The following is a 23,646-nucleotide window of genomic DNA, read 5'->3' on the forward strand; positions in this document are numbered from 1 at the left end:
TTGTCAGTCTAAGGGAGATTGGCCAATCCTGAAAGGCTGACTACAACATGAACACTATGAGACTGATTCACAAAGGTAAACTTAGACGAAAAGTGCGAGTTTAGACCAAAAGTGTAAGTTTAGACCTAACGTGTAACTTTACTCGTTGTAAAGTTAGACTTTTGTTTTTTTTGTATTGGTATTTTGTGGCAGCCATTACACGACTTGGGGAGATGGCTCCCATTTGAATGCATTGTAGCAAAAACCCTGTTTTCGAGGTTTAAAAAAAGGAACACTTACGAACAATGAAAACTGATTTTAGTGACAATGTCAACCACTTATTGATGGCACCATTCTAATTTTAGGAATTAATGACTGTTAAAAGGTGATTTTACCCTGCCAATTATCTTCAGGGATTTGATGAACCATGTTTGAGAGAAAGCAATTTTCTCTCATGAGTTTCTCAGAGAGGGTATAGAAAGTACTCCAGAAGCTAACATTTTCTATAGGTTCATACTATCTTCCTTAATCATGCGAGAACAAAGTCTGATACTCTGCTGAACTTCCAAAAGCAGCAACATTCTAAAGCAGCTTCACCACAGGCCCCTATGAACAACTAGAGCGCTAATATTCTGTATTTATGACAAAAGTATTGCACACCTGAATGTCATCTTGATGGAACCAAAGCTCTAAAACTGAAAGCATTTCCTACAGAGGATACTGCAGTAAAATAACACAAGTAGGTTGTCTTTTTGCCACAGAAAGTATGGTTAGCGGGCTAGAAAGATAAAAACGAGTGCACATTTTCTATACATTCTTGAATAACTTCTTCATCTATGTCAGAAAAATTGTTTGGTATACTGAGTGAAACATGTACCTCCTGTAGCCTGTTGATTCCCCAGTGTTTTAGTGCAGCTTCACCACATTGCCCCAATGAACAACTCGAATACAGTGCTAATATACTGTATTTCTGACAAAATGTGGCATGCCTGAATGTCATCGTAATGGGATCAAAGATGTAAAATTGAAAGCATTTCCTAAAGAAGATAAAGCAGCAAATGCAGAAAAGTTTTTTTTTTGTCATAGCAATTATGGTTAGTAGTCTAGAAAAATTAAATCAGGACACATTTTCTATGAGTTCTCAAATATCTTCCTCACGCCTTCCCAAAAAAACTTGAGATGCAGACTGAATGATGCATTTCCATCTCCAGCAGCAACATCCTGTTAACTCCCTGGTGATCAACTGCAGCTGTACTACACAGTTCTAAGAAACAATTGGAAAGCCTACATTTTGTATTCAAAGCAAAAGTGAGACATTCCTGAACGCTATTTTGTTGGAATAAGAGGAGTTGAATTTAAGGCCTTTCCTGAGGAGCAGGGTGAAGGTAATAAGCATTTAGATGTTAATGCAGGTATGAAACAAGAGGGTTAAAAAAGTGAGGGGCGGTATGGGCTTTTAACAATTTGAGGCAGAATTTATTTTTTAAAGGTGCCAAAAATAGTTAAAGATGTACAGTACCCCTGTTTACTCACCCGACTCAACTTCTCAGTTGCTCAACAACTAGTTATTTATTAAATAGTAAAGGTTTTAATATACAAACTTTGTACGCAGTGGTGATTGGGTGCCTGCAGAGTACAACTGTGGCGGACTAGGTGCCAGCCCACTGGCCATGACTGCTGCGCATGCCCAAATGCTGTACACAGCTGGGTTTGGCCTCCTGCTAAGGGTTGGGTGCTGTGCCTGCGGCCAACCCCAGATACGAGCAACCCAGCTCACAGTTCGGGCTGGCTGTAAGCAGAGAGTTGGACACAGGGCCTGACTGTGAGGCTAGGCTCTGTGGCCAACCTCCCATTGAGGAAGGCTTAAAACATAACACAGCTTGGATTGAGCAATGGCAGGGGGATTGGGCAGTAGGCCAATTTGCCACATAATCAAAATTAAATCAAGATATTAATAAAAAAAACAAGGTTTAAGTCATGTTATAGTTAGGTGTTGAAATGACGCAAGAACTTATACATATAACCACTAAGGGTGTGGGTCAGTAGGGGTTGATGGTGGAACTGAGTCAGTGTTCCCTCAATAGGCGGTATCACTTGGGTCGCCTTGAGATACGGAATAAAGAAAGTATGGGTGGAGAGTGTCCCAGGGATGGAAGGCTGTGTTGTTCTACGGGGGGGATAGATTACAGGGATCCAGATGAGTTGGAGATAAAATTACCATACATGTCACCAGTTGAACTAGTGGTTCATGGTGTGGTAGGTCACCTGTTCAGGTAGGCCCTTTAATATTCACTTTGAACACTTCACTTATTGTTAGTGCTCAGGGATCCTACACCCTGACGAATGCCCCTGACCCACCAGCACTTTGAGAGGGCAGAAACATGTTGGTCATACGTATTCCTTTTTAGACTCTAAGAGACATTATTCTCTAATGAACCTCCTCCCCTGTTTTTAACCTTACCAACATGCACCCCCATTGAAATTTAACTAGTAGCAACTGGTGACATGTATGGTAATTTTATCTCCACCTCATCTGGATCCCTTTAATCTATCAAGTCAGTTTAATTTCAGCACTCCCTCTGGTTCTTTTAACCAAGAGGTTGAGTCCGCCCAAGTAGTACCATCTTACTTGGGTGGGGCTAGGTGGTCAAATGATGAAGCAAGACACTATTATGTGTGTGAGACCACCTAGTCCGTAAGGGAACTCCCCCCCTCCCCCCGTAGAACAACACAGCCTTCCATCCCTGGGACACTCTCCACCCACACTTTCTTTATTCCGTATCTCAAGGTGACCCAAGTGATACCGCCTATTGAGGGAACACTGACTCAGTTCCACCCTCAAACCCTACTACCCCACACCCTTAGTGGTTATATAGATTTCTCTTGGGAGGTGGTGTGGGATAGCAACACTCCCAGTACTCGCTTTTCATGTTTTATGCAAGAACTTATACAGCATTCTTGATGACATCACTCGCTAACTTTAGAGGACAATGTTGTCCAATGAGTACCACGGTCCTCAAGGTAATATGGAGGCCATAATCAGTGCATGAAGCGGCATAAGTTATAGCCCTTATGCTTATTTTAAACAATAATGCCTAATTTAAAAGTTCTAAGTTTAATAATGTACTTACAAATACATTTAAGAAAATCAATTTATAATATATAACTGCATTAATTATAATTAATTTACTTTATTTATTACATAATTTACAAGGCAAAAATGAGGGAATATTGAACAACATAAAGGAAGAATTATTCCTATTTTTAGAATATTTATTTTAATATATAGATATATGGTTTTCAAAAATCTATATTTTAACTTAAGGTCTGTGTTTTAAGGATTGCATGGGTATTTTTTATTTTTAGCAGTAGTGAGGATTTTTTTTAGCTTAGGGATACGTGGCATTTAGGGGTAGCAAGATGTTTTTGTAGCTCGACGGTGTATAGTATCGAGGGGTACAAAGGAGTTTTTAGGACTCTGGGACTGGTAGTGTTTAGCACAGTAAGGAGTTCAGGGCGCACAGATAGGCAGTGTACATGCATAGTACAGAGTTTTTTGGATGCAGGGGTGGGTTGTATATGAGGTAGTAAAGTGGTTTGGGACTTGGGTGTGGGTAGGGTACAGGGGCAAGTAAGGACTTTTAGGGCTCCTTGATGGATGGTATATATGGCATGGATGTTGATTCACTGAAACGCCACCTGTAGCAGAAGTGACATCACATGCTCTTTGACCCTAGTGTCTTCGTAGGAAGTGACATTATTTGACCTTTAACGCGGATAATTTCACAGAAAGTGACATCACACAATCATTGAGCCTGGTGTCATTAACAAAAGTGACATCACAGAAATTTATCAAAATAAAACCTACAATATGTGATATTGAAAAAAAAAACAAAAGTAATTTAAAGTTGGTAAAATTGTGCTTTAGTTATCAGCAACCTACACTAGGCTGTTGTGATGATGTTCCAGGGGCTCGAATACAAAAAGCCAGCATCGGCATCACATACTAGGATAACAGCTATGATAGGCCAGGAAAAACACCATCACAGACCAAGAGAACAGACATCATAGACCAGCTACAGTCATTATTTTCTTAAACATAGCTTCAAACGCTTAAGACACATGCTCATACCCTCGGCTCAGCCATCATAGCACAACCATAATTTGCCTGTGCAGAACCATAACAAGTTTAGACATAGTCTCAAAAACCTAAATACAACCTCAAAAGCCCTGGCGGAATCGCCATTGTCATGGCAAAACTAGTAGATGCCAGGCAAAACCCAATATGCCTGTGCTGACTCATAATAACATAGGCCCTCATTTCAACATTGGGGGTCGGCGGAGGACAATATTGAACTGCGAGTCGGCCGCCTATGCGGCCCGTAACCCGCCAGCCGCATTTGGTCATCCCAGCTGGGCCGTAACATTGCAGCCGGCAGCAATGTGGCCGTGCAGCATGTGCAGCAGCACCCGTCGCGCAATCCACTGCCCGGAATTCGATGATGGGGCTGTGTCTGGGGACCCCAAGTCCCCTTACCGCCAGCCTTTCCATGGCGGTGAGACTGGCAGTAAGGGGAGTCAAAATCCCCAGGGCAGCGCTGTCCTGGCGGATTACGCCCGCCGGGACCAACATGGCGGTATTCTGCCGGTCCCGGTGGTATGACCATGGCGCTTTCGCCACGGTCAAAATATGCTGTGTAGTACTACCAGTCTGTTGGCAGTACTACCATTACATTTCCCCTGGCGGTCACCGACCACCAGGGTTGAAATGAGGGCCATAGTCTCTAATTAAAGGCTACCCCTGGTTGGTACATGTGTGTAAGCTCTTGTTATAGAGTCAATATGCACACAGAATGCATCTACTGATTCCTAGGAGCAAATACATTCTTCAAAACTTTTAGTCAATTTGCTCACACCCATTTTCCTATCCTTTGTTTTTTTTACAATCAAATCTGTGTCCCTATTCTGGGATTTGAGTTTTACCTCAGTCACTCAGTTTTGTAGCATATACCTACCTCTGATTCCTAAAAATGTATTTTTTTTTTAAATGTTGATATTTTCAGGGTAGTCACTTTATCTTTATGTGGATATTAGAAATTCAGCATGAATCGGGCCTTCGTGGACCTGCTTTGGACACCCTTTACATACATTCATTATGTTATCCTTATTTAAACTTCATGTCTCAAACGGAATTGTCTCTTGGAACTTTATTAATAGCTGGTACTCCACAAAACACATTTTTTTAAAGGTTAAACCCATGACACCGCCATGTGTGGATGTAGACATGACTTGCTGCAGTGAAACTAGTGCTATAGAACCAATCTTCATTAAGTCAAATTCCACATGTTCTGGGCTACATTTCTTCTGGGTGTGAGCACAGGAACAGCTCACCTGTGTGCACCTCAGAACATTTGTTAGCGTGTAACTGTTTTTTGTCATGTCTGTTTTGCTGCGTGTTTGAGGAATGTGTGTTAGTTGTACCTATGTTAGAATGTATTTGTGTGCTAGGAATGCGTAGCAGGCTTTGAGTGTCAAGAAAATGTGTATGACTGTGACCATCTAAGATATGAGAGTATAACATTGACACACACACACAAAACACTATTTAAAATAGGTACAACCGACACATATTCCTCAAACATGCAGCAAAACACACCATAAAAAAGACTCATTAACATGCTCACAGTTAAACAACTATACCACAGAGACACGCATACAAGGTCACTCTCTCACCAGGGGTCGCAGGCATCCTATTAGGGGTCGGAAGCTGCGACCTCTAAATAACATTAATGGTATACGGGTTGTAAAGAGTTTTTAGGGCTCACAGATGGGTAGGATAAATGGGTTATAGGGAGATTTTCGGGTTCAGCGTCGGTTGCATGTAGAAGAAGTAAGCAATTTTCAGGTCTCAGGAGTGGGTAGTATATAGGGATAGTAAAGAGTATTTAGGGTTCAGAGATGGATAGTGTATAGGGTGTTGTAAGAGAATCTGAGTGTGCAGCGATGAGTAATATAAAACGAATTTCTAATCAGTCAAATACATATAATTAAACAAATTAGATTAAATACAATTACTACCGTCATTTAAAATAATTACAATTACCTAGGGTAAATTAAAATTCAGTTTAGCATTTAATCCTATATTAAATTAGAATTTTATATATATATAGACTCCCGATGTAAATACTTGTGAAGAAACAACCGCCATTAATAGATGAAAGTTGCTAACTGTAATAACGACTGTAAGAATTTCCTAATCTTTCTCTTGAAAGAGGAACAATATGCGTGCACATAGGGGTAAACACATATAAAGCAAATATAGCATTATCCCTTTCCCAGTCACAATTTATGGTCATTCACATCTCATTTTAGACCCTTCAAAAATCCACAAATTGGGTGCCCCCTAACTTCATCCTGCTGGTACTGACAATGACAAGATGGCCACTACATGCAAATGACTGATGAATGTAAATGTATAAACAATTCTTAGATAACTTGCTGGAAATCTAAGCACATGCTGGTTGCGGGTAAGGTTCGAGGTAACAGAGGTCTCCTATTAACAAGCAGGCTTTTATAGGACACATTTGATAATTACTTTCAACAAGTCCAGCCCTAATGAGCACCATCTAAGTGAAGTTCCAGATCAGAACATCCCGCGGGTATAGTGCTTACAGATTCTCTAGCAGCTTGCTTTTAGATTCCCATTTACTGTTCCTTTTCTTCCTTCTCCATTTTACAGCAATATGAACAGTGTCTGCAATTCTTCAATTGTTAAACTTCACTATGATTAAAAATTAACAGTTGTTTTTGCATTTCATCCATTAGTTGCAATTTTTACATTTACTCACAGTAGGTATTATTGTAAATTTATTTTTAATTTGTTGTTGATACTGTTCAACAAAATACCATACTTGTTCCTTAGAAATATTATTCGAGCATAATTTACACAGAGTATCTGGACAGCTCAACATTACAATTCATTCTTTTTCAAGTTCAGCTGTCTCTGTGCAGTTACTGATCAATCACATAATGCTCAGAAAGTTAACATGCCATCATTTCCCATCTTGCAAGCTTGACAATAGGTATTCTTGACATGCCAATTCCTATTTGACTTCAGTGCCACCATATGTTAGGTGATGTATGCTCTGGACATTTATTATTTTCTCCTGGGCATGTCTCCACTTCTTTTGCCTTATTGTACATTTGATTTTAGTTTTCTGTTATACTTCTAAAATTCAACAACAATTGAATAAAACAATACTACAAACAGACTTGTTCTGTCTAAGGAACACATCTAAGGAACACATCACTTAAACGATATGACATTGTAGTATACATTAGCATTCAGCTAAAATCTGTACATGAAAGTTTCCTAATATTTGAAACTTAAGAAATTGTTGATCACATAGAATAAAGAGAGTTATGCTCCACGATGGTGAACTATATGTTACAGCACCCTTTGTTGGAGTATAAAACACTCCAGAAGACTCGGATTAACAAGGCCCTAACGCTCCTTGGCCACATTAGTGTCATTTGGTTTACGCTACTGTGGCTCAACGAAGCAAAAATTGCCACACCATATTTACAAAGTGGCGCAATGCGTGCATTGCGTTACTTTGCAACCCCTTGCACCACATTATGCCTGCACCAGGCATAATGTATGCAAGGGGGGCATTCCGGCATTAGGAGGCCCATTAGGAGGCCCACAAAAATGGCGGAATGAAATCCTCAAGGTTTCATTGGACCATTTTTGGCATCATTATTAACGCCTGCTTAAAGCAGGTGGTAAAAGGACGCACCCATTGAAATCAATGGGTCTCCATGCACTTTGCGCCACTAGGGTCAACATTTTTGACATTAGTGGAGCAAAGCACCACAATAGTATAAAAAATGTTGACACTATTGGCTTAAAGTACATTTGGTGAACCCATGGTGTAGTTAGGGGGTGTAGTGTGGGGGTGCAAGAAAATCTTGTAAATCTGGGTCTCAGTATAAACTAACAAACTGTCTTTATGTCCATTAAGACCCTTCAAGGCATATGCATTGTTTAGGCTCTGTCTGTGAAATGTTTGGCTAGCTATTAGTCGTTCCATAAAGAATGAAGGATCTTGTTACTTAGATTTTGTAAATTTGTCTTGCCATCTAATATCCAGTATTACTAACAGAAGGGACCTCAACTGGTAGACCAACTCTCTATCAATACTCAATTTAATTAAACTCAACATATGATATTGGGTCTCTGTAGTACCTACATTGGTCCTCGCCAAAAAGAACAAGTTTGGACTTTGTATTTTCATACCTTTTTAGCTTTGGCTATGTGGCATTTTATAAATATTGTTTTAAATTGATTCTAGCCGTGGTCTAAATTACAGTGAATACTTACAAATAGAGCATAATGGATGTAACCTCTTAGCCAACAAGATTAGAGATGCCCAAATTAGGTTGATTAGGATGAATATGTTGATATTGAAAATGTCACTTACCCAGTGTACATCTGTTCGTGGCATCAGTCACTGTAGATTCGCATGTTTTGCATAGCTCGACATCTGGTGTTGGGTCGGAGTGTTACAAGTTGCTTTTCTTCGAAGAAGTCTTTCGAGTCACGGGACCGAGTGACTCCTCCTTTTGTCTCCATTGCGCATGGGCGTCGACTCCATCTTCGATTGTTTTTCCCCGCAGAGGGTGAGGTAAGATTTGTATTGTAGTAATAGTGGCCATGCAATGGAGTGACTAAGTATGTACCTATTTAAGGTTAAAATAATATATATACAAATAGTTGAAGGTACCTTCCGAACTGCTACAGGCTCCCGGGGAGGCGGGTGGGCACATGCGAATCTACAGCGACTGATGACACGAACAGATGTACACTGGGTAAGTGACATTTTCAGTTCGATGGCATCTGTCGCTGTAGATACGCATGTTTTGCATAGACTAGTAAGCAGTTATCTCCCCAAAGCGGTGGCTCAGCCTGTAGGAGTGGGAGTAGTCTGAAACAATGTTCTTAATACGGCTTGACCTACTGTGGCTTGTTGTGCTTATAACACGTCTACACAGTAGTGCTTGGTGAATGTGTGAGGCGTAGACCATGTGGCTGCCTTACATATTTCTTGCATTGGGATGTTTCCTAGAAAGGCCATGGTAGCACCTTTCTTTCTGGTTGAGTGTGCCCTTGGTGTAATGGGCAGTTGTCGTTTAGCTTTAAGGTAGCAGATTTGGATGCATTTAACTATCCATCTGGCTATACCTTGTTTTGATATTGGGTTTCCTGCATGAGGTTTTTGGAATGCAATTAATAGCTGTTTAGTTTTCCTGATGCTCTTTGTTCTGTCAATGTAATACATTAATGCTCTTTTGACATCTAAAGTATGTAGTGCCCTCTCAGCTACGGAATCTGGCTGTGGGAAGAACACTGGAAGTTCCACTGTTTGATTTAGATGGAACGGTGAAATAACTTTTGGTAGAAATTTAGGATTAGTCCTTAGGACGACCTTATTTTTGTGTAGTTGTATAAAAGGTTCTTGTATGGTAAACGCCTGAATCTCGCTTACTCTTCTTAGAGAGGTAATGGCGATGAGAAATGCAACCTTCCATGTTAGGAACTGTATTTCGCAGGAGTGCATGGGTTCAAAAGGTGGACCCATAAGTCTAGTTAAGACAACATTGAGGTTCCATGAAGGAACAGGTGGTGTTCTTGGTGGAATCATTCTTTTAAGGCCCTCCATGAATGCTTTAATGACTGGTATCCTATATAGGGAAGTTGAATAGGTAGGCTGCAGGTATGCAGATATTGCTGCAAGGTGTATTTTAATGGAAGAGAAAGCTAGGTTAGATTTTTGTAAGTGAAGCAAGTAACCCACTACATGTTTTGGGGTTGCGTGTAATGGTTGGATTTGATTAATATGGCAGTAGCAAACAAACCTCTTCCATTTACTGGCATAGCAGTGCCTGGTGGATGGCCTTCTGGCTTGCTTTATGACTTCCATACATTCTTGGGTAAGTTGTAAGTGTCCGAATTCTAGGATTTCAGGAGCCAGATTGCTAGATTCAGCGATGCTGGATCTGGGTGTCTGATCTTTTGGTTGTGTTGAGTTAACAGATCCGGCCTGTTGGGCAGTTTGATGTGGGGTACTACTGATAGGTCTAGCAGCGTTGTGTACCAGGGTTGCCTTGCCCAAGTTGGTGCTATTAATATGAGTTTGAGTTTGTTTTGACTGAGTTTGTTTACCAGATAAGGAATGAGAGGGAGAGGAGGAAAAGCGTAGGCAAATATCCCTGACCAGTTCATCCATAGGGCATTGCCGTGGGACTGCCTGTGTGGGTATCTGGATGCGAAGTTTTGGCATTTTGCCTTCTCTTTTGTCGCAAACAAGTCTATTTGAGGTGTTCCCCAGAGCGTGAAGTAAGTGTTCAGAATTTGGGGGTGAATTTCCCATTCGTGGACCTGTTGGTGATCTCGAGAGAGATTGTCTGCGAGTTGATTCTGAATCCCTGGGATAAATTGTGCTATTAGGCAAATTTTGTTGTGAATTGCCCAACGCCATATCTTTTGTGCCAGCAGGCTCAATTGCGTTGAGTGCGTTCCCCCTTGTTTGTTTAGATAATACATTGTTGTCATGTTGTCTGTTTTGACGAGAATGTATTTGTGAACTATTATTGGTTGAAAAGCCTTTAGTGCTTGAAAAACTGCTAGCAGTTCTAGGTGATTTATATGCAGTTTTGTTTGATGTACGTTCCATTGTCCTTGTATGCTGTGTTGATCGAGGTGTGCTCCCCACCCTGTCATGGAAGCATCTGTTGTTATTACGTATTGTGGCACTGGGTCTTGGAAAGGCCGCCCTTTGTTTAAATTTATATTGTTCCACCATAGAAGCGAGAGGTAAGTTTGGCGGTCTATTAACACCAGATCTAAAAGGTGACCCTGTGCTTGTGACCACTGTGATGCTAGGCACTGTTGTAAGGGCCTCATGTGCAGTCTTGCGTTTGGGACAATGGCTATGCATGAAGACATCATGCCTAGGAGTTGTAATATCATCTTTGCTTGTATTCTTTGTGTTGGATACATGCGTTGTATGATGTTGTTGAAATTTTGAATTCTTTGTGGACTTCGAGTGGCCACTCCTATTGTTGTGTTTATTATGGCTCCTAGGTATTGTTGTACCTTGCATGGCAGAATGTTGGATTTTGTGAAGTTGACTGTGAACCCTAGTTTGTAGAGGGTTTGTATGATTTGATTTGTGTGGTGTGAGCACGTTATTAACGAATGGGTCTTGATTAGCCAGTCGTCTAGATACGGGAATACATGTATTTGCTGCCTTCTGATGTGTGCAGCGACTACTGCTAGACATTTGGTAAAGACTCTTGGTGCGGTTGTTAAACCGAAAGGCAGTACCTTGAATTGGTAGTGTATTCCTTTGAATACAAACCTTAGGTATTTCCTGTGCGATGGATGTATTGGTATATGGAAATACGCGTCTTTGAGGTCTAATGTTGTCATGTAGTCGTGTAGTTTCAGCAATGGTAACACTTCTTGTAGTGTGACCATGTGAAAGTGGTCTGATTTGATGTATGTGTTTAGTATTCTTAGGTCTAGGATTGGTCTTAGCGTTTTGTCCTTCTTTGGTATTAAGAAGTACAGTGAATAAACTCCTGTGTTTATTTGTGTGTTTGGTACTAACTCGATTGCATTCTTTTGCAATAGTGCTTGAACTTCTATCTCCAGGAGCTCGGAATGATGTTTTGATAAATTTTGTGCTCTCGGTGGTATGCTTGGAGGGAATTGTAGAAATTCTATGCAATAACCATTTTGGATAATTGCTAGAACCCAAGTGTCTGTAGTGATCTCCTCCCATGCTTTGTAATAATGACCTATTCTTCCCCCCACTGGTGTTGTGTGGAGGGGGTGAGTGACATGTGAGTCACTGCTTAGTTGTAGGGGTTTTGGGGCTTTGAAATTTTCCCCTATTCCTAGGGAATTGCCCTCCTCTATATTGGCCCCGAAAGCCTCCCCTGTACTGTCCCTGGTAACTGGATGTTGTTGCCTGTGAGGTACTGGCTTGTGTGGCTTGACCCCGGAACCCCCCTCTAAAGGGTGTTTTGCGGAAGGTGCTGTAATTTCCTCTGCTCTGCGGGGAGTAGAGTGCGCCCATGGCTTTAGCAGTGTCCGTGTCTTTTTTAAGTTTCTCAATCGCGGTGTCCACTTCTGGACCGAACAGTTCTTTTTCGTTGAATGGCATATTGAGCACTGCCTGCTGAATCTCTGGTTTAAACCCAGACGTTCGTAGCCATGCATGCCTTCTGATGGTCACAGATGTATTTATTGTTCTTGCAGCTGTGTCTGCTGCATCCATGGAGGAGCGTATCTGGTTGTTTGAAATGTTCTGTCCTTCATCAACCACTTGCTTTGCCCTCTTTTGTAGGTCTTTGGGTAGATGTTAAATGAGCTGTTGCATCTCATCCCAATGGGCTCTGTCATAGCGCGCAAGTAGTGCCTGAGAGTTAGCGATGCGCCACTGGTTTGCAGCTTGTGCTGCGACTCTCTTTCCAGCTGCATCGAACTTGCGGCTTTCCTTATCTGGGGGTGGTGCATCCCCAGATGTGTGGGAGTTGGCCCTTTTCCTAGCTGCTCCTACAACGACAGAATCTGGTGGCAGCTGTGTAGTGATGAAAATAGGGTCTGTAGGAGGCGCTTTATACTTTTTTTCCACCCTTGGTGTGATTGCCCTACTTTTGACCGGCTCCTTAAAGATGTCTTTTGCGTGCCGAAGCATACCAGGGAGCATAGGCAGGCTTTGGTAGGAGCTGTGGGTGGCGGAGAGGGTGTTGAATAGAAAGTCATCCTCGACTTGTTCTGAGTGGAGGCTTACATTGTGGAATTGTGCTGCTCTAGCCACCACCTGAGAATATGCAGTACTGTCTTCTGGTGGTGATGGCTTTGTAGGGTATGCCTCAGGACTGTTATCTGACACAGGGGCATCGTATAAGTCCCATGCGTCCTGATCCTGGTCACCTTGGCTCATGGTGGTGTGAGCCGGGGAATGTGATGGAGTTTGTGCTGGTGAGACGTGAATTATAGGTGGAGGAGAGGGTGGCGGAGTAACCTTTTTCACCATTTTTGTTTGTGGTGTTTGGTCAGTTTGAAATTCCAGTCTTCTCTTTCTCCTAATAGGGGGAAGGGTGCTTATCTTTCCTGTCCCCTGCTGTATAAAAATACGTTTCTGCGTATGGTCTACATCGGTGGATTGCAGGTCTTCCTCAAACCTATGCTTTCGCATTTGGGAGGTCATAGATTGCTCTTCTGTATAAGAGCCTGAAACTGGGTCGGTTGCAGGTTGTTTTGGCACCGAAACCCTGTCTGCATCTTTTTTCGGCTCTGAGGTGACTTTTTTCTTTTTCGGAATCGAAACATCTCGGCGTCGATCTTCGTCGGTGCCGCTGTCTCGGCGTCGAGCCGTGTCTACACCGCTATCTCAGTGTCGATGTATGTCTCCAGCACTTTCTCGGTCCCGAGAAGGCTGCGTGCCGGTGTCTCGACCGGAGTCGGACGGTCTCGGCACTGTTTGGGCCTTTTTCGGTGCCGACGGTCGGTCACCGAATTTATGGGTGGAGCCATGGCCTGGTGGCAGTGGCGTCCCCTGGGCCTTGACAATCTTCTTATGAGTGGTTTTCGACGTCTTCCTCACGGTTCGTGGATCGTCGAATTCCTCGGAGTCCGATTTGTGTATCGAAAAGGTTTCTTCCTCTTCTTGTATCTCGAACTCTCGGTGGGCTGTCGGCGTGGACGCCATTTGAAGTCTTCTGGCTCGACGGTCTCGGAGTGTTTTTCGGGACCGGAACGCACGACAGGCCTCGCAAGTGTCTTCACTGTGCTCAGGTGACAGGCACAGGTTACAGACCAAGTGTTGGTCTGTATAGGGGTATTTGTTGTGGCATTTGGGACAGAAACGGAACGGGGTCCGTTCCATCGGCGTTCTTCTACACGCGGTCGGGCCGAGCAGGCCCCGACGGGGGATCGAAAACTACCCCGAAGGGCTCCGGAGCTCTTCGATCTTCGATGCGGTGTTGATTCTAACTACGCCGATCCCGAACGCAACAATACCGATGAAAATCTTCCGAAATTTAGCTGTTTTTCCGTTCCGAAACTCGGAGCGACAGGAACACGTCCGAACCCGATGGCGGAAAAAAAACAATCGAAGATGGAGTCGACGCCCATGCGCAATGGAGACAAAAGGAGGAGTCACTCGGTCCCGTGACTCGAAAGACTTCTTCGAAGAAAAACAACTTGTAACACTCCGACCCAACACCAGATGGCGAGCTATGCAAAACATGCGTATCTACAGCGACAGATGCCATCGAACTTTAAATTACCAACAGTCGCAATGTTGATCCTTGGATCAATGTACTTGCACAAAGTGGTGCCCTTATGGATGTACTACACTTCCGTGTAAATTCTGAGGAAAAATTATTAAAATTGGGTTTACTGTTTGAAAACATATTTGGACACAGATCTCAAAAACTTCTAGTACCCTCTCCTTTTAATCCTCTCTCCCCCTTTTTTATTTTCCCTCTTTTGTCTTAAATGTAATTTAATTTAGTTTGCTGACCGTTCCTTGTGAAATTACACTTTAAAGGTGGCCTAGAATTCAAATTTCAGTTCTACGAGTGTCAAAACCGAAACAGCTTGATCAATATCCATTCAATGCAGCAGAATACAGCTATGCTCATAAGAATATTATTTGGCCTTCTAACTTAATAAAAGTGTTGTTTAAGATAAAACTACACTGTACAGCCACCCAAAGGAATGCATTCAGCACAAGTCTCTCTCTCTGCTTCTTTGCCGTACTGTTGATGACTATGAATGTAAAGAGAACAAATTAAAATGGAAGAACAACTTTTTGGAGTTCTGTATCCACAGATAAAGTTCTTTACTATTTACAACCATCAAAACAGTTCAAAGAGAAGGAAAATTGTACAAATAATGATTGAGAGAGCACATCACCTCAGTTTATCCAGTACTGAGTGTCGTGAGCATTTGTTTAAATATTCTTCTGACGTGAGTGACTTCATAATTCAGTAACTTAACAATGTTCCGCTGAAAATGTATCAGTAAAATTTCTCTATCCCTCAAGGTGCATTAGGGCTCAGTCACAGTAAAGCAGCGTACGAATGCCCTTGCTAATCAGAAAAAACATAAAGATATCACACTGCAAACAACAATGATGCACAAACAGCGATTAATCCTGAAGCTAGACCTTAAAATCTGTGATCAAGACAGATCTGACTTTATTGTGCAGCATAAACAAAGATGTTTTGCAACAGTGACTACAAACATGAAAGTGCAACCTACTTGTCATTGTGTTCATAAATATTCAGTCCCAAGGAGTCCACTCCTAGCCAGAGATCGGAACCTTTCTTATTTTTGATTTCAAAGTAGTTGATTCCATACATTTCCAGGTCCTGGGCGATCTTTAGGTATTCAAGCATGGCATCCTCTCTGCATGGGGAAAGGGGGAAGAGATCAAATCAGGTTAGGTCTGGCACTTCCCTTGTATGGTGTAAAATACTGAAGACCTTCATCGGCATCGGTATGAGTGAAGTTCAGTAAAAGGCTTGATTAGAAAGATTCTACAGGCCTATAATGTATATGGGAAGCAGTCAAACGTCAACACATCCCTGATGTCTATTTTGTCAAAATGGCTGTTTAAATATTATTGATGGCTATTCTGGCACATGAGAATTTGGACCATTTTATTTTGGCAAAATAAATAAATAGGTGAGGGGATCAAAGGTTTTCTAAGGTGCCCACTGTGATTCACAGCTGAATTCTGGGGTTGCCCCATATGGAGGTGGCCTGGTCTTGATACTACCTCATGCCTTTCTTCCACCAAGCTACACTCCCCGTCTCTTATCTCACTCTTGAAGTTTCCTTTTCATCCCTGGTTTCTCCCTTTGTCACAGTTTGCTGTCTTTCTCTTCTTCATTCTTTCTTCCTTCTGCCTTTTTTCTCACTTACTGTGGATCAAACTGATGAACTATAAGTCCTGAGCCCCACAAATGTGTGCTGGTGGCCATTTACAACCACCAGAAAAACTAAGCACTGTGGCTGAAGCACAGAAAGCAGAAAAGAATTAGGCCCGTATTTATATTTTTTTTGCGCCGCATTTGCGTCGTTTTTTGACGCAAAAACAGCGCAAACTTTCAAAATGCCATTGTATTTTGTAAGTTTGCGCCGTTTTGCGTAAAAAAGCGGCGCAAATGCGGCGCTAAAAAAAGTATAAATACGGGCCTTAGTGTCAAGACACTATGTGGTGGTACTCACGGGTAGAAATGATTATCTCTAGTTGTTATTTTCAGGTCCTCGTGACTACTCTCCCGATTAAGCTACTGGGAAACTGGGCTTATAGTAAATTTACCTTTAGCTTGAGCTAGTTTTAGTAGCTAGTTATTGGTGGCTGCTACAGAATTTTACAACCACAAACATGTAAAACAAATAAGCACAATAAACCCATTTTTGTGGCCAAAGATGATATCCTATCACTTCATGGGGAGATGGGGTGCAAAGGATATTACTGCTACCCTCCGTATGGGGAAATGAGGCCCCTGTGTTGGTGTGGACAGGTTTCACTGACAAGTATCCACAGAAGTTCATCCCATGACAAAATATTGTACGGTTAACACCTTTTTGGTAGAGACCACACATCTGCCACAGGAATGGTGACAGTGGTAGGCAGTTAACCTAAACTGGGTGGGATATGAAGACAAGCAGAAGGAAGGACAAATCATTTATTTAGTATTTTTAGAGTGCAAACATCAGATCATAATTTACAGTGTGGAAAATATTTCAGTTAAAACAACAAATAATCAATATATATGTACATTTTGCAGCATTACTGAAAAAGACCCACATCTTCAGCAGATAGTATGCATATTTTGGTATCAAATCATAGGTGACAAGGGCACAAGTCACATGGAGAAGATCGTAGGTAGCTGACTATGCATGTAGAAATTTCACATTAACAAAAAAGACATAGTAAATTGGCACAATAACTTAAAACTACAGGATACACTTCTAGTGTCAACTTGTCAGGTTTCATTCAATGTAGATAAATTGCATTCTAACATGTGATTTGAGTGCATTTCGATTTTTAAAACATAAATCCTAGGAAACTCAAAACGTATGTGCTATATTTTATTTTTTCTGCATAACACTCACTAAGCATTAAACTCATTATTGTCACGTTCTGAACCCCTCTCACCGTTCCTGTTGAACTAAGCAGGAGTCCTACTTCGATTCTTGCAAGCCCTGGTATGACTAAAGGCAAGGGCAACCCTATCCAGTAGCCACATTGCCGCCAATAATGAGAACGTCGAGGCAGACTGTGCCTTCCAGAAGGAGTCCCGCAGAGGAAAATCCCCAAGGGGAAAAACCTCTTGAAGCACAGGAACTCCAGAAGATGGAAGAAAAAGTCCCAGGAATAACCAGCAGGAAGACACCCCATGCCGCCGTCTTGGGCCTAATGACGACAGTGCTTCAGCAACGACAGTGCTTCAGCAACGACAATGCCACTGCCTGCACAGTGACCTAGAGACACCGCACGTCACATCGCCCACCTTCACACTGCAGCCGTGGTCTCACCGATGCTGCAGGAAACCGTCACAAAGCCGCTGCCTGCACCGTGACCAGTGGGGACTGCTCATCACATAGTCCTGCTTCACACCACAACCCGTCACCATCCACGCCAGCGCTCCTGACTTCGTCATTAGCCCGGAGTCTGATCTGCAATGCGTGTGACTTCAAGGGCCCGATGACCCCCACACCGACTTCTGGAACAAATGCCTGTGACACCAGCGACAACGCACTCCAAATCTCATCACGAGGATCACAACGCCCTGCATTTCCAATGTACTGTTTGTGCGTCTTCCCGACACCGTAGCTGCCCGCAACACAGCGGTAGCCTAAACTGTTGGATTTGTTGTTCACGATGCCGTGATGGCCCCAGATGGAGCTACTGACTTTAAGGAACTGTATTTGTAAGTAATTCTTACCAAATTCATATGTTTATTATTGTATGTTGGATTTCTCCCATTTTGGTCTTGTTTTACACAGATAAATATTGGCTATTATTATAAAACTGGTGTGGTATTCTTTTGTAGTGTTTTCATTGTATTGCTGTGTGTTATGTGCAAATGCTTTACACATTGCCTTTGGGATAAGCCTGACTGCTCATGCCAAGCTACCAAGGGGGTGAGCAGGGGTTATCTGAGCTAGGTAACTCCCTTATCCTGAGTAGAGTGAGGGTTCCTACTTGGAGAGGGTGCAAACTGACTGCCAGCTAGAGACCCCATTTCTAACAGTATCCAACTATTGAGCTTTAACCAACTCACTCAAATGCAGTTGCCTTCCAATTGATAAAAGGTTGTGTGATTCCTTACAGTATTTTAACTTGTAACCTTGTGCATAGAGCTCTACAGCATACGAGTTAAACCACAGAGTGATTGTTGTATTAACGGAGTCAGAAACAACCATATACAAATAGAAATTGTCTATTAGTGTAATCTGCATTAATGTTTTCATGTTTTTTTATCACGCTTATTGTGTGCAAATGGATGTAGTCATCTCTATGACAATTTAGGGCACCTCTTTCACATATTGGCTCTCAAAATGAGGAAATTTAAATAACTTGCTAAGCTTTCTCAGAATTCAATTGGTGTGTGCGCAGAAATTCTTCAACACCTACTGTACCCTGAAAAAGTCGAGCTTTGGGAGTTCCTTCATTTGTCAGATACTTTACAATGATGTGTATGAGTGTGCATATTCTGAGAAGTCACTACTCCCATTAGACTTAGCTTGGTTGTGGTACCCTGCTCTGCACAGCAGCCCAAAACGTATATATTTGATACCTATTATCTTTCCAAAGTTATACCTGTGTTTACATTCTACCAGGAGCGAGCCTGCACTGATCCTGACTACATAGACAGGCATGAACTGACTGGACAGTTTTAATTGGTACTTTTCTAGATTGGGTAATTTAATTCATTTTTAGAAGTTAGAATGATATGACCATTATCTGGATTTAAGCGTGACCTTAATACAAGGACTGCTTAAGCCATACATCTACGCCTACAGGACATCCTGCAGAGGCAGAGGTCTGACCCCATAATGCATTGTGTTGCTACAATCTAGCAGTTTTTTGGCATTATGATATAGCAATGAGCTGGACAAGGCTATAGTTTCCAGGAAAGAATGTATATTACAGATGAAACATTTCAAGCAAAATTTAACAAGGATCTTTAGTTTCAATGTTTCCAAGGGCATACAATGTTGAACTAAAACAAGACAAAAAGAGACAGTAAGCCAAAAGGAAGGGAGGTTGAGACAGATAGAGGTAAAACCAGCACTCGAGAAAATTGGAGTGGATTATTCAAAAGAGTTTTGGAATTTGTATACCTCTAATTGTAACGAATAAAGGCCATTGAAAGTTTCTTATGTACTTGTGTTTCGAGATCCCTAAATTCATGTGCATTTTTATTCAGGCATGTCTAATTAGGCCAATGTCATTTTACTTTACAAAAGCAGAAAAAAAAAATCAATGTCTCAGGGATATCCCTGCTTTTTGTTGTCTTATTTGCAAGGGGGAAACCCCTGTACTTCCAAATATTGGGATGAGAACTTCATCGTACACACCATGCAAACCCCCAAAAGATTTCCCATCCCTTTTCTTCTCTCTTGTCAAATCTGCTGCCACTCCAATATCTAAGTTCCAAACCACTGGTGGTCTTGCAAAATCACTTTCCTTCTCCCACTCTGCTATCCAAATTAATTCCCTGCTCCCCTTCTTAGAAAATCCTCCTTCCGCCCTCCCTCCATCTGACTATACTTTACCCCATTTCCTGAACTTCCACTCATCCCATTTGTGTAGTCTCACTTTTGTCCATGCATTCTTTTTGTTTTCTGCCCAACTCCTGTTTCCCTCCTCCCACTTCCAATCTCCCACCCACTGGCTGTCACCAGCACCTATCTCTTTGCCTACTCACGCGGCAGGTAAGCCACATGTTATAATGTACCTGTTCACATATATAATCACATAATAAAAGCCATTACAAGCTTCTCTTACAGTATATTTAGGGGTACATCATTAGAATACTAGGTTTACATGGAAGAGCAACAATGTGTTGTGAACATGTTGTCCAGGGTCCTTGAACAGAAACCTCTCAATCATCTATAATAAAGATGCTTAGTTTGGGCTCATGTGAAAGTCAGAATTTAAAAGGTCAAACTGCAAGACATAGGGGGTTATTCTAACTTTGGAGGAGTGTTAATCCGTCCCAAAAGTGACGGTAAAGTGACGGATATACCACCAGCCGTATTACGAGTTCCATAGGATATAATGGACTCGTAATACGGCTGGTGGTAAATCCGTCACTTTTCCGTCACTTTTGGGACGGATTAACACCTCCTCCAAAGTTAGAATAACCCCCATAGTTTGTTACAAATTTTGAGCCCTGTACCTCCCATGTCATGCCCCAACCAGACATATCACAAACTGGATGCGCACGAAAGTCTGACTGATGATGGCATTCTAAGAACTTTCCTTTCCTAATCTATATTTTTGAAACCCTATTATGGAAACATTATCTATACAACTTTTCAGGCTTAAGTATGTTGTTTAAAAGAGTTTGCCTTAGGTTTCTACAAGATATCCTTGGTATGTAGATGCATAGCACCAAGGTAATATAAACTTTATGCTACACCATCTACAAACAATATGACATTTTCTAGATCCCACCAACTGTTTAGGGGATTTACTTAGCCAACCTTTCAATACAAAATAGGGCACTATTTGGAGTTTGGGATATTTAATCCGGGAGGGACTTCAATTTGGTCACAGGTAGAATTTTATGAACATTTATGTGTCATCAGCTACTGGAATGACCTCGGGTATCGACAGTGGTGAGTGTTTCGAATGTTTGAAGATGCAAAGTTGAACCGAATCTGTGAGTTCATGCTAAAAAACAAGTGTCAAATGGTTTAAGTTGCTGTAGGAATATGACACATTCATAACAGCTTCATGCACACCAATGGAGTACTCTGGTACTAATGGAGAGAGGTCTGCATGTTTAGGAGGAGGGCAGTAATACATGAAAAGCCAAAGACACTGGGGGTGAGACCAGCAAAGGCAGTGCTGGTGCAAAAATATACAATTAAAAAGACATTTTGATCCATCATTTTAGTGAACAAGCCATTTTGTGAAATGCAGTTTTTGATTTACTTAATTCATTGGCTTGGAGAGTCAACCTTCACTACCAACATCCAGCCAGTGTAATCTTAAGGTCGCCATCCAATCAATCCTATCAAGGCCAACTCAGCCTTCTATCATTCCAATGTGAACAGATAGAGTAAATTCATTTTCTGACAGTAATAGCTGGTATTTACAGAGCTTAGTAAATGGAGGTTTTAAGAGATAAGTAAAGCAAATTATAATCATTGTTTGATGTGTGTCATGTTGCAAAGACCAGCGGCACTTACTTCAGCATTCCACGGTGTTCGGTGTGCCAGACCTCAATCCTTTCTTCCCACTGCTCTCTGGAAAGTTTGTGCTGGTCCAAAACCCTGAAATAGAATGTGCAGAAAGAAAAGAACATTGTGATTTTTCTGCTTCAAACCATGCTGAACATAATTTCCAATTTTATATAATATTTCCCCGCTGCATCCCTCTAATCCACCTTTTGAAAGAGTGCTCAGACACCACGTCCTAATGTAGCAGTAGAAGCCACTCAAGCATGTCAGAAGCTTGTGTGGGACTGGAGGGGTGCAACATTTTTGTGGCTCCTCTCTTTTGTATGCGATGGAAGGAGCAGCTTGGAATTAAGAAGATGTTCTCTGAGGAAACAGAAAACACAGTATTTGATGCCACAAATCAGTGCTCTAGCAGCATTAAGTAGGAACAGATCAGGCCTTCTATTTTAATATTTAAAAATATGTTGCAGCGGGATAGTGGGGCTTCAAATTGAGTGAGGCGTGGGGCAAGCAGACTGGGGTGTCCTCCCTTGTGAAGGTCCTGGCACCACTAATGGAACACTGCAGCCACCTCCTTTGGAGTCACACTAGTCCTCACTGTGGCCAGTGCAAGTGGCAGCAGGTGAGTAGACTCCTAGGCAGTGCTGTCTAGCAAATACGAAAGCTCAGCACTGATGGGCAGGCTCCTCAAGCCAGGGTGAACAGTGTCCATTATATTTGTGACACCTCTGAGTGCGCCTCATTTCTTAAGGAAGTAACCCATATAAATGACGCTGTCTTCCTTCTATGGTGGTGTGCGTGATGGATGCTAGAGAGAGAGTCCTTGAGACATAGTGCCAGCGTAATCACCAGAGGGAGTTCCCTCATTTGCAAGGGGTGTGGCCACATGCAAATGAGCATATCCCTTTGCCTCTGTGCACACGCCGTATTATAGATGCGGGGCAGAGGCAAAGAAGCTGGCAGGAGGCGCACTGACAGTGCACCACACAAAAGGTGATGGCAGCCCTATGGATGGGGGAAGAGGCTCCCATGGACCCCTCCCCCAGACATCCCCTAGTAGGCGGGTGCAGTCACTCACTGCACTTGCCTGTAAGGGGATATCTAATATCCCTTAAAAGTGCAGGGGGGTTGCCGCCTACACAGTGAAACATGGAGCAGCTTTAAAGCAGCTGCTCTATTTTTCAAACGAATGCGCTGCCCCCAGTGCATCGCAGGTTTCGCCGCTGCCCTGGGGGCAATGCATTCATGCTAATACGATGCATTTTCCTTGTTAGTGCCGGTTGCACCTTTTAAAAGGTGTGCCTGGTGCAAACAAGAAAAATGCGCCATATGTGTTGTACGGCTCCGGGTGTGACAATAGTTTTTGGTGCCCCCCATTAACCCCTCCTCAGATTCCCTCACTACCATCTGGCAAAAGGGCCCCTCATCTCTCCACAGTCCCTCTCTCACATACATTTCATTTGTTTTAAAGCATTGGTAATGTCTGGCTTTACTAATCCACACAGTTTTCCACATAAAATACAGATCTGTTCTTTGCAGCGGGTATATTAACCCTCTCCACTACTTTATGGTGAGTCAAAACTGCAACTAGACAAAACTCTGATCTCTCTACCAGCAACACTATTCACAAGCGTTAGTGTGACATTTATATTGCTGCATGAAAGCTTGGCGTGATTTAAAATTGTAAGTTATTGCTAAACAAAGCGCCCCCTCTAAGCACAGTGCACCCACTCCAGGTTAGCGCCCAGTGCAGCTGCACAATCACACCACCCTAAAGCCTGCCCTGCCAGAACCCGTTACTCTCGCTACCCTAGGGTCAGCCACCTTCCATTCACGTAAGCCAAAGGGCCTGGCAAGTGCCTAGAATGGGATCAGTCTGTCCGGTTCCATAGATTACTTTTTATCTGAAATTTTCTATTCCATAAAACACTTAACAACCACCAAATAAGGGCCCACATCATATGACTGCTGAGAAAACCAAAAATACGCCTTATGGGCATTGGAAGAAACCACACTCTCCATTTCTTCCACGTGCATGTATGAACGGTGAGATGGGTCGAACAAACCCAGAGTTTCCCAAGAGACATTTGGCATAGGTTACTACTCTTCTCCCACAACTTAAGACGTTTACAGTTTCCCAATCAATGTGTACC

The 23,646-nt window shown here is 42.3% G+C and overlaps 1 protein-coding gene across 1 annotated transcript in view; it reads right to left on the bottom strand.

Moving 5' to 3' along the window:
- Positions 1-23,646, bottom strand: part of EZR (ezrin) — a 153,519-nt gene that overhangs the window by 41,021 nt on the left and 88,852 nt on the right. The window contains exons 6-7 of the mRNA XM_069234591.1: positions 21,503-21,586; positions 15,323-15,469 (exon numbers count right to left, since the gene is read on the bottom strand). Coding sequence (XP_069090692.1) covers positions 15,323-15,469; positions 21,503-21,586 — 231 coding nt within the window. The remainder of the gene's footprint in view (positions 1-15,322; positions 15,470-21,502; positions 21,587-23,646) is intronic.

Source organism: Pleurodeles waltl, chromosome 5 (assembly GCF_031143425.1).
Source record: "Pleurodeles waltl isolate 20211129_DDA chromosome 5, aPleWal1.hap1.20221129, whole genome shotgun sequence".
Taxonomy (NCBI): Eukaryota; Metazoa; Chordata; class Amphibia; order Caudata; family Salamandridae; genus Pleurodeles; species Pleurodeles waltl.